The 12935-nt window shown below is 35.1% G+C and overlaps 1 protein-coding gene across 5 annotated transcripts in view; it reads left to right on the top strand.

Moving 5' to 3' along the window:
- The window catches only part of LOC135167256 (ankyrin repeat and SAM domain-containing protein 1A-like), a 77238-nt gene extending 64495 nt beyond the window's left edge, over positions 1–12743 (top strand). For 3 of the 5 annotated variants that reach the window (XM_064130298.1, XM_064130289.1, XM_064130268.1), the window contains 4 exons: positions 2394–2708; positions 3669–3827; positions 4258–4395; positions 5105–12743. In XM_064130298.1, the coding sequence (XP_063986368.1) occupies positions 2394–2708; positions 3669–3827; positions 4258–4395; positions 5105–5683 (1191 nt within the window). In that variant the 3' untranslated portion in view covers positions 5684–12743. The remainder of the gene's footprint in view (positions 1–2393; positions 2709–3668; positions 3828–4257; positions 4396–5104) is intronic. The other 2 variants (XR_010299826.1, XM_064130279.1) reach the window with 2 other exon arrangements.
- The last annotated feature ends 192 nt before the right edge of the window (positions 12744–12935 follow it).

Raw genomic sequence — 12935 nt, 5'->3', positions numbered from 1 at the left:
TTAGTTGTGGGAAAACATAGGTGGGCTAAACAATTCCGAAAAATAGGAAATTTTGAGAGATAGTAGTTCCTAAATGCCTTGAAATAAATAGTATTTCATCTATCAGTGATCAGCTACCGGTTAACAAGCTCAACAAGATTTTCTACGTCAATGATAAATCGTCTTGTTTTCGTGATAAAATTTGCCTCACTTCGTTATCAAAAACTCCCCCTGCGTAAAACGCTGATCAGTAATTTCCCCAAAACTGAATTTTGCAAAACCGCAATTTTAATCAATTACTTAATGTTCAACTTGCGCAAATTTGTTAATAATTATTATCCACAGTTCAAGTTGAAAGAAGTTTTAATCGGATTCGATTGACCTTTTTCAACAGTCTTTCATCCCCACCACTGGACTTAGTTGATCAGAAACTGCACCAGTTACCTTATTTTTTATTGGGCCCTCTTTCATTCTCATTTACTGCTGTTGATTACCTCAGTAAATTCAGGGTAAATAAGGGAACGAGGGGAATTGACGTTCCGGCAATCTGATAAATTGCTGCTGTTGATCGAACAACGGAATTGATATATCGACATTTTTTGTCTCTCTCCCTGGCACTCATTTGTTCGGAATGTTCGGAGATAGTTTTGTTTTCATTTTATTCTTTCTGGGTTTCGGTAACATCGCACCCCTCGGGGATGTTATTTGTATTGGGAGATGGGGAGAGTCAATGAGATTTTTATGTACGGCTGTCTAATTCACAGATAAAGTGCCTCGTAATTCTGTAGAGCGACAGAGTTATTGTTTTTTTTTATCTCCATATCTGCAGAGTGTCTGGTATTTTGATTATTCCCATAACGAAGATGAATATTCGTTCGTTAACCGATGAAAAACAATGAGAATCGTTCAAAAAATTATACTGCAATTGATGATTAATGGGTTACCCACATCTGTGCAGTGAACGAATAACTATGTACGAATTCATGCGTGTTTTTATTAATTTGTTATACATGAGGGAAGTTTCATGAAATTAAATGCGTCTTCACGCTCGGCTCTGTATTTGTTTATTTTTGCCATAAGAACGCCTCTTAAAATGACTCTTTTCATGCAATTTATTGTATTCGAACTGAGTTCTTCATACGGAGAGAAATAGTTGAATGAAAATTACGCAAAAGTTCCGTAATTCCCAGTAAAAACAAAAATTCAATAAAAATTACGAAGAGGTCAATAAAAAAGACCGAACCCACTGTAAAAATTACGTAATTCGCTGGGTACTACCTTTTGGACCTTCTGCAATTATTATCGGACCTTTATTCGCGCTCGAAAATTATGAAACTTCTCGGTAATTTTTACGGAATGTTTGTCTCCGTGCAGGAATCGTAAACTTCTCTAGGAGTTGTAGAATATACCGGAGAGTATACCAACAAAATGTGAATATTTTGTTGCAAATATTTCACCTGAATCCCATTATTTTCGTCAAAAATTGTCTGGATCTTCTGTTCTGTCTATTGTCAATTACAATTGTTTATTCAATTGTTACCATATTGACGTGTTCCTTAACAACATAATTTAGTTGATGCACGATTTTCACCTCATTATTCTCATCAAAAAGTGTCTAGATCTCCACGTCTGTCTGTTATTAATTACCATTGTTTATTTATCTGTTTCTATTCATCTGAATTTCAACAAATTAATTCTGAATAATACATGATTTTCATCTAGTTATTTTGGCCCAAAATTATAAAGATCTTCTGGTCTATCTATTATTAATTACAATTGTTCATTGAATTGTTTCCATTGATCTGTCTTTAACAAATTAATTTTGAATAATATATGATTTTCATCTAATTATTTTCGTCAAAAATTACCTGGATCCTCAGGCCTGTCTGTTGCTAATTACAATAGGTTATTATTATTTATCACTGCAAAAAGTTCATCAATAACAACGAAAAATTCTGCTCCTCCATTCAATATTTAAACTGTTTTAGATATGATAAAATCCGCGAATCATCAGTCGTTAACGTGTATTCCCATTTGAATATTTTTTTAACTTAAAATAACGTGGCATTTTTTTTCTGGTGAAATCCTCACTGATACGATCACCGATCTCTGAAAAAATACCATCGAGTAATCCTTTCTATATTCTCCTCCGTTCAATCCGTATCCGGTTTCATGGGGCTCCATGTGGTAATTTTTGTTGAAGGGGGTCCCCAGCCATTTCTTGTCCCTCGTTACTTGAAATCGTGGGCTCTGATTTCTCGAATAGATACATTCAGGTATAAATAATGGTCTCAAACAGGTTTGATCGTTCAACCGGAGCAATTCGACGCACACATAGGGCCTCCACAATTTTTATTCCCAATATTTTAATGCTAAACTGAAAAAAAAATCGAAAATTATTGAATGTGTTTCAGAAGAGTAATATTCAGCAGTTGAAGGAGGAAATTAGGGAAAAATTACCAGAAAGTCCGCAGGATAATGGGAATGTGAGTCAGACAATTGCTACGGGAACGAATGCAACCACTTCGGGTACGTTGAGACACAGGAAAAATAGACCAGCGCCTCAACCACCTCAACGTCCTTCTTCACATAATGGTAATGTGGCTCCTGAACAGTTGGAGATTCGCGCACCCTCGGAGCTGCTTTTTGGTGTACCAACGACGCTTAAGACGCAGTGGCGACATCAACCCAAGGCTCTAGTCACTGGCAATGTGCAGTATGTTGCCAATGTAAGTCAATTGATAATTTTATGGAGCTACATATTTATTTCAAGTTCCTCGATTTATTTCCTGCGTTAAATTCCCATTAAAACAATCGGGAGAAATTTTCGATGGAGAGAAAAGGGATCTGTCATAGCGATACAATCGCTATGAAAAAAAAATCGGGACAAATTTCCGATGACCAAAATAACATCAATAATAACTGCATTTTGGGAAGGGGATTTAATTGAACATTAAATGCAGTGGGTTTACTATTATAATCTCTTTATTTTATAATTGGCACGAAGAAGAAACGTCTGTACTCCGCTTGTGGATGTTTCCAGGAGACTAGACACTGGTCATAAAGACCAAAGCAATAATCGGTTTCTATCGAATCATTTTTTATGTTTATGTCAACTGAATGGAGACTCTCTGGAGCCGTCTACGTCGATTTGTTTATGTGACAGTTATTCTGTCTAAAAATAATTCTACCAATATACCGAAATACTCCAAAACCACACAATAAAATTTCCATGAGAAAAATATCCTGCGCCAAAAATTTCCAAGACAGAAATAATTGGGAAATTATTAGAAAATAGCACTCGATTATTGTATGAAAATTATATCTCGGGAAGTAAGTCAAGGAACCCTATTTTATGTTTATTGATGCATGTTTAATGTTTATGTAGACTGCCCCATTCCATCGTTCTGATTGTCATTTTGGATCGAGTTGATGGGAGAACGATTTAGAGAACCCTGTGAACACATGAATTTATGATCACAATTTCCTGAAATTTCGCGGAATTCGTAGATCATAAGTTTTTAAAATGTTTCATAAATTTTCTCCCTTTTTAATCTCATCTACGTCCTAGACTTTATGAGCAATTATGCCCTCACCCTCAACAATATTGCTAATGAACACACTTTCCTGAACTCACAGTCTCCCACATAACCAAAGAATGAATATTTTCTATCTGTTTTGCATGACAGTACTTGGGTTCCACTGTTGTGAAAGAACTACGCGGCACAGAGTCCACCAAAAAATCTATTCAGAAACTGAAGAAAACTTGTCGAGATCCACGAGTCAGCTTAGGGATCACTCTAGCTATTTCTTACAGGGGCGTTCGGTTCTTGGACTCTGTCACAAATGTAAGAAGTCTTTTTTTTCTACTTGATACAGATACACTGAGACAAATCCAGGGCACATTCACGTTTCAAAGAAATTCCCCAAAAAACTGCAGAACAGTAAAAAACTTCAGAAATCCTCCAAAGCTTTCGTTGATTGTCTTCCCAACACTCACTACTGAAATTCTGTTCGAACAAATTATCAATGAATTCGTTATTTAAGACCATTTTTACTCAAATCTTTGACATTACTTGTTTATAAACATCTCGGACCGGCAATAAAACCTTCGGATTGGTCTTAGTGTGTCTAGCAATTCAGTATTTAGATACCAGTCAGTTCATTTCATGACATTTGATTCTAAGCAATTTTTTTGCAACTTATGTCACTCTGGTATCTATCCACTGAGAAAGGAATTATTTTATACAAATTTGGTCCTTCAAACCTGCTAAATAGGAACCAATCTGTGACCACGAAATTCGGAACATCCACTGCGCTTGTCAAGATGCAGATGATCTTACTCACTTTGCCTACATCACGAAGGACCATGCGAGTCGTACCCACTTCTGTCACGTCTTTTGTGTGCCAACAATGGTAAAACATTACTATATTAATGTAAATAGCTTATGCAGTATACAGAATTCAGTTACTGATTAACAAAAAAATATTGTTGGAAAAGGTGTTGTAGCAAAATTATTTTTATGGCAATGCTACAATCAATTATGATTACGGATTATGATATTAGATCATTGATTGTGATGTAATCAAAGAAATATGGTGGGAATACGTTGAGATAACAACTAAAGAGTTCTCAAACAAGTCTTACTCATTCCAACAGCCAAGTGTTTTTCTAATTATCAAAAAATAATTTTTTTGTGTTAGATATGCATTTTTTCCAGGGGTGAAAAAATTTGTCACATGAACCAGAGATTTTGTTGAATCAATGAAAACTTGTTTGCGAGTGCATTTGTTTTTTTTTTTACTAGAGTATTTAAAGACGGGTTTTCTTCCCTACACGTGAGCTCCATTAAGACAGAAACAAATATCTGATATTCACATTCGTATACATTTTTAACAGATTCAAAAACTTCAGAATAGCGTAATTTATCTGGAATTCTGATAAACTGGTTATTAAGGCATAAGTATCATTTGAAATTCAGATAATTTTATCTTTTTTTTCTTCCGACGTTTTTTAATATCTGGTAAATATCTCCCAGATGTACCTGAACTTCAATCATTGGTTTCTGATGTACCAGAAACATCAAGACCTTCGAAAAAAATCGATCCTCTTTGTTCTTTCCAGGACCAAGCGACCGAGGTAATTCTAACTCTAGGCCAAGCCTTCGAGGTGGCCTATCAAATGGCCTTGAGGGACAAATTGGGAAGCCAGACGATGAGATCTCAGTCAGCAAATCAATTGGCATCTGTCACCACCAGCACAACGATGGCTGTGAAAGCTCCACCATCAGAGTCAATCCATGAAAATCCTCCAAATTCAAATCCAATCACCACAAAAGATTCAAAAAATTCAAAATGTGGAAATAACACCCAAAATACAATCACAAATACTCTAAAATCCAAATCAAAGCAAAAACAGTTGGAAAAATCAACAAATTCAAATAACATCTCTCACGTTAATCCTGGAAACGACGGAAATTCACACGGGATAAGCATCAGTGTTGCCAGTAATTGCACTACGGGAAATTCCAATGCCAGTACGAAACCATTGGTGACCCATGGTCGTTCGCACTCTGTGAACGACATCAAAATTAATGGAAATCAGTTGAAACTGGCACCGACTCCAGTTGATGACATTAGTGTGGGTGTTAAGGACATGAAGGCAGGATCTCGTGCACCAATTGCGCTCTCCGAAGAGCTGTAAATTTCGTTGAGATGACATTGATCATTGATCAGCTGAAATTTGTACCTAAAGAGAAGCATTACCTACTCGAAGAGCAATGATTTTTAATTTGCTGAGAGTAATATTTGGATTTCAATGGCCAAGCTGTGATCAATTATTTATAACCTTGAAAATTGAAGTCTTCATGGTCATATGCAACGAGTTATTTCTAGTGTTTTATTGAGATGTTATAAATATTTGAGGAGTAATCTTTCCATTTACATGAATTAGGATGAAAATACATTAGGACCTAACGGGCTTTTATGGCTCTTTTATGGATATCTTTGCTTTACGTAATTCCACATTTCAAGAATCGATCATCTGCGAGTTTTTTTCAGATAAATCAACCCGAGGTAAGTGGAAGATACTTGAGATTCATATCCGCTAAATTGATAATGATTATTGTATACCAAAATGTGGAATGCTATTCCGATGTAAAATCACAATTCTTCGGGACAAACTGGTTGAATTTTTGCCAAATACATTGTTTAACATTTTTTAAATAAATTCAGATAAATACGTAAACATTCCCAGATAATTGGACAATTCAAGATATAGAACACGAATGAAATTCGCATCATGCTCAATATTACTCTTTTAATTACTAGATTATAAATGAATAATCCTCAGATATTAATTAAATAATTAATTCATAAAAAAAACCAATTCTCAATCTTTCAAAGCGAATGTTTTTAATTCGTAACAATGAACCTTTTCGATGATTTTTACATAAGAACCAGCCTACTTTTCGATATTTAATCCTCAAAGACTGAGAATCCTATTGAACGAAGTCCACGTAATTTATGATATTCAATAATTTATGATATTGATGAAAAAAATTGTTTGAACAATTTTCCTACATGTTAGGTTGCATTCAATTTTGATAAATGCCCCCCTAAATTTATCGTGGATGGTAGGTTCGATGCGATATAGTATTATCCAAAGATTAATGTTCGAAAATCGATGATTATCGATATCAATGACAATGTGGAGGCAGTAATGAAAATCATTGAAAATTAAAATGCAGCTAGAGTTCACGATGAGGCTTCAGTAGTGTATCTCATGTAAAAATTTCTTCCATTTGACCAGCTGATAAAGTAAATTTGTATTCATAAAGATAAATCTAGATAAACAGCCCTCGATTTTCAGAAATAGCGAATGTGCATTGAATATAATAGACACTGGAGCATGATTACGACTTATTATTGTGACCAAAAAATGAGATGAGGAGTATAGGGTACATTTGAGGGAAAATCAAGCAATTTAGATTGATGAATTTAGAATATATAATTCTAGAAACCAAAGAGGTGTATTCGAGACATTTAATCGAAATGTTCACGTTAGACGGGTCAGGTACTCAGAACATATTGATTAAGTAATTAGTATTGACATGAAAAAGAAAAATAAACTGCCAAATAATCAATCACCTACAATTGTGGAACATACGCACACATGTTGCATTAATTAAATACATCAGAGATAATTTTTTTGAGGATCACTGGGGTTTGATGAGGTAATTTAGGATAAGATTGTAGCACTTACCAAAACATTCATAGAAATTGTATACTAGGGATGATGGAACGAATGTATCAATATACTTGACATATATTTCCGAAGAGTATTTCAAGTCCAAATTATTCACAAGCTTCGACTTCGAATATGATTGTGCTGTAGCATCAGAGTAATGCGATAAAATAATACGATTTCAGGAGACCATTTGCTTTACATTCGATTTTGCAATATTCTATTTAATTTATAACAGGCCTCGTCTAGATAAAATACATCATTTCATCTTATCTTCATTCGATTAACTCGGTATGAGATAATCTGAATTTTATTATCAAATAATCTCATGGGTTAATGATATGGCTTTTGTCTAAACACTTTTAATTGAAAACATCTCGTATTCGCGAAAATTTGATGTAAATAGAATCCATTTTTTAATCTTCGTTTCTTTATTGTTTTTCTTTTTTATTATTTCGCTGTGAGATAATCTAAAGAATCTAAAGAATTATCTCGGTGATGATTTTCTTCTTCATTCCTCTCCAGGTTTTCTAGAAATACTGATAAACGCACCAGGCGACTCATATCCCAAAAAGCTTGCGAGCAAGTTTGTTTCGACTACTTTAAAAATTTATACGTAAAAATTACTTAGAGGTAATGAATTGATTCGCTATGCGATAGCTAAAACTTCACCAAAAAGCCGGAGGGATCAGCTCGTTTACACGAAATTGCCTAAAAGCCGCCAGAGCCATTTGCATTCTTAGTAGACATCTCCATTCATACCCTTGGCCTCCTCGCGGATCACCGAATCCTCGTAAAACATCGTCTTTTGATGTTCTTGACTCACGAACGTAAAGAAAACGTCATTAACACCGTCGCATATGCTATTGAAATGAAAAGTCAAAACCGGGCACTTCAATTTTCCTCGTATCAAAAACTCTTTCACCAGCGTTTTCAACCCTTCAACTCACAAGTTTCGAGATATTTCTGTGAATTCACTCAACATTCATTCATCATTTCAATTAATCTTTTAGTGAGATTCGAATATATCAGAAGTCAAAAGTAAATGAATAAGTAATTTAGGTATGACCCAATCAGAAATATATTTAATCCATCAAGTGGATAACTTACTTGATTAATTATTTTTCTCGTCGAACCTTGAGGGTGCAAATAGTACCGATAATTTAATATATACAATAAAATATTGATATTTTATTAAATATTTAATTATTGCATGTATATATTAATGAAATATATATATTAATTAATTAATATTTTATATTATATTGTATACATACATGTATGTATTATTATGTTGTTGTATGTATTACATTATCTATATTTTTTTGATATTGAAATATTTTTAAACTGAAATCATGACTTTTGATTCTGAATATGATTTAATAATGATTGAATGAATTATTGAATAAAATTTCCCCGCAGAAATTTGTGAATTTGCCAGACAACTTCTAGAACCGACAAGTGGAGACGAATTCATGGTATTCTCATGTGTACATGTAATTGTAATAAAAAAATTGGGAACATGTTATCGTGTTCATTGTCAAGGTGATTGTAAATTTAATCGATGGGAAATAAATTTCTAGTTGTCTGGTTATTTTAAACAATCGTCGGGTGAAGCGTCAAGATATTTTTTTTCATATGCTCAATACTTTAATCGAAACCTGACATCTATCAATCATTTTCTCTTCATCATACACTTCCCTAAGTGTCCGACTACGTAAGTATTCTGAGTTTTAACACACGAGGGGAATCGTCCCCCCACCATTCCCTTTCCCCTCCGGTCACCGTCTCTGTAGAACGGCTATCGTTCTCTACTTTTCAATGGGTCTCCCACCACTACTGTTCATTGCGCATCTCTCTCCGATTTTGGACACTCGCGCAACCCCACTGGCGGAGAGGGGCACCTTCACAACTCCTCTTCCGGAGAATCCAAACCCCCGACACTGGTGACTTACGCAAGTTCCACTGTATTTATTCACGACACCGAATTCGCCCTCCGTGAGCCCTATTTGAATTTAATGCACCAAATACGTTTACCAATGAGGAAAAAACCTTACGCATGAATTTAGCGAATGGCTTACCTAATCACTTAATTTATGTGCTTATGTTTTAATAAATACGATCACTTTGACAAAATGAACTGTTTTATGACGAAAATTGTGAAATCCAATTTTTGTATCACCACAGATATTTCTGCCTTCTGTAAGGGGGTTGTTCCATAAATATACAACACATGGCTCAACTCTGAATTCGATATTAAATAATATAAAAATTAGTTAATTATATGGTTTTAGGCCCCACACCCTTAATTGAAAAAATTTCGTATTCACGAGCTGATTCAAATGGCTAAATGCAGTGTATCATAATTCATGGGTTATACATCGAGCTTGCTGTAAAAATTCAGAATAAATCATTTCCACCCTCAGCGTCATACGGAGGAAAAGCAAAACTATTCGTGTAGTCATGTGTAGATAAAAAAACTAAATCGATGATTATTTCTTTCAATAGTGTTTATTGTAACGACAGCTCAAGAGGGTGCGGATGCAGTATTGTAGTGTGCATCAGGAAACAGTGAGTGAAACATTTTCAAGGTTTATATACAGGCGCATGGTACGTGGGGTAGTATTGGTTACACTAACTCGGTGACTCTTTGAGTGGGTCACACCCCTATATTTGCTTCAACTGAATAGAACGACGGTATGATTAATAAAAAGATATTCTCACCACCTTCGTCGCGCATAACGCGTTAAAAAATTGTGTATTGTAGTAGAAAACTTATTATTCATTAAAAAGTTATTGTAACTGGAGAAATGCTAAAATAGGACAAACTTGCCACTTTCTATTCTCTACTCAGAAAAAAAAAACAATTTGTGACAATATCTGTACTTCTTGATGTTCTTTGTATCATGTAATTACTGAAAATTGTTCATACGTGACAATTGCATAATGTTTAACATGTGAATTATCACATTTAGTGGTAAACAAATTGGAAAATATACACTAAGATGGGATATCGATTATCGAGATTCGGTTTTATCAGACTATACGAATGATCATTCAACGTAATTAGAAAATGTGACGGTTGAGGTATAACTAATTGTAAGCGTAACAATTGTTCCCAGAACTTAGCGATGAAAAAATACTTCATGTGAGAGTTATTCGTCTCGCCGATGAACGCCGAATGTGATAAATGATTGGAAAAGAAAATGTATGAAGAGAGTTGGAGTTAATGAAGTGAGAGGGTAAGAAAGAGAGAGGATTATGAAAAGAGAATATAATGAGAGCTATTGACAAAATGTAGAAGGATAACGGAGCGAATTTCTAACGATAAAAATCTAGAAAATAGGAATGCGTGTACATAGGGTGGATTGAACGCATTGTAAGATAAGCGTGAATCCGTTTAATTCATGTGCAATATGTTGTAATTATTCCTTGTGCGGTATCGCGCGCCGAATAAGTCGTCGGCTGGGCCCCACCCTCGCTGAAATCGCTGAAGATTTTTTTTATTATTTCTATTGTTTTCTGTGTAGTATCTCTTGCACGAATACTTGCAATATTCATTAGGAAACTTGTCACTTGAACCACTTAAACTCACTGTCACAAGTGGTGCAAATTGAACATAAGGGATAGGGAGTCCGCCATTACGTCTCGGCGACGTAAATGGTGGACTCTGCCGGACGCTCGCGGCACGATCGTCGACGGAAAGTTTCACAGAAAAAAAAGTATATTTTTGTCACTGCTGCTATGTTCAGTCCGTGTGGAAAAGTGACTTTTCGTTTATTTGTAAATGAAATGTAACAACTTGTAAACGAAAAATGACACAATTCGCCAGTCCCTGAACGTAACATCACTAACAAAAAGTATGGTTCGGATACACGTGCGACGGGGTCTTTTAACTCGTGTGATAGGCGGGCCGAGGCGATGCCGAGGACTAATCTGAGGACGAACTCACAGATAGGTGAAAAATTAGTTTCCATGGTAGTTAATAAATTGGACTACCCGAAGAGTTTACTATTTCTACAATTCCTGTGCATTTCTTGACCCTTTACCTGCTCACCCCTGGTCATTCCCCAATGAAAAAAAGGAGAAAAACGTGAAAAAATAGAAGTGATACCAGCAGAAGGTGAGATATTCAAATTGAGCGTAAAAAATAAATAAAACTAAACATTAGTCCTATCTAGGCTAAACTGTAAGATACTTTGTTCGTTATCTTGGACTATTTTTCTGTCTTCGTCAGGGTGAATTACTGATGACTCTGCACTTCGTCTCACGATTAGCCTTCTCGGGGGCTTATGTTTAGTTCAATTTCCTGTCCGTGTGCAGAAACGTTCCGAATCTCCACTCAGACGGGTATCTTCCCCCCCCCCCGCCCCACCCCCATTTCTCATCCTTTAAAACACATACAAAACGTCTATTATAATTAGAATCATTGACCTTAAATATTCATCCAGTTGGTAAAAATTAAATATTTCTAACGATCAGTTCGGAGCCAAGAGCCGTAAACAGGGGGATAAAAGTGAGGGTAAGTCCCAGAAAATTAAAAAAAAAGCGAAATAGTTATGCAATGCCCCCATTCGCAAATCAACATCGTCATCGATTTCTCAGTGACTGGGATTCAGCTGTCGACTGATTTTGCATAGAAACCCCTATATTTATTGAATTGAAGCTAATGGACGACTCGGCGAGGAGCACAGTGTTGCATAGTGGTAACAATATATGGAATATTCCATCGGTAACTGATCATCTCGGAAATAGTGAGATTAATAACTAGATCCGATAATGATAATTCTGAAATTATTATTTACCACTTTTGAATATAGTGCTCTCTCGATTGGAGTTCGGATGAGTGTGCAGACACAGGGAGAATGATAATATTCAAACAAATAACTGGTGAAAATTAAATGCATTGGAATGGAGGTATACAATTTGCTTATGATTATTTGATCGACATGTATGACATAACGTGTCTTGATCGGTGCAGTTATGATTAAACTAATGTGATATTCAGTTTGTTCCATTGTTTATTACTCACTCGCTGAAAACTATGCGAACATGATATTTGTATAATTTATTTCCTGATTCATTGAACTCGTATAATCAGCTTTGCTTCATTATTCGTCGATTGGTATTATCATCAAAATAATTATTAGGATTTAATTGAGTATTTTCGATGAGAAATTTGCTGAGGCACATAAATTACGAACCTCAAAATTTATAGACGTAATTAGTGTAATTATTAGTGGCGTAGTAGTAATATTGATGATGATGATGGTTGGGGGTAATCAAACGAGAGGAAATTTAATGGTTATTGGATGAAAGATATGATATTCCGTTCAGAAGCTTTTACCGTCGACGAATGCCATATAGACGCACTATTTTAAAAGAAAAAAAAATTAAAAGTCGCAGCCTGGTTATACGCAGACTTCCTACGTTCTTGTATACACTATATTTATTATTGTTCATGTTTATTAGAATTATATGAATATATGAAAAAAAATATATATATAAGATACAACAATTTGTGATTTTTTCATTGTTTTCCCTCCAATTTCTGATAAGTTTGCAACTGCCGAGGGATAAAGGTGAGTTGCTAATTGACCGCTAGACGTCAACGAGACGTGAAAATCAGTCATCAGAACATTGTCGAAAATTAGTACATTGTGTTGGTATTTTGAATAATTTTGTAGCCAATATTCTATTACAAGCTGAT

Source organism: Diachasmimorpha longicaudata, chromosome 1 (genome assembly GCF_034640455.1).
Source record: "Diachasmimorpha longicaudata isolate KC_UGA_2023 chromosome 1, iyDiaLong2, whole genome shotgun sequence".
NCBI classification, from domain to species: Eukaryota; Metazoa; Arthropoda; class Insecta; order Hymenoptera; family Braconidae; genus Diachasmimorpha; species Diachasmimorpha longicaudata.
This window is presented reverse-complemented; position numbering and strand designations above follow the sequence as displayed.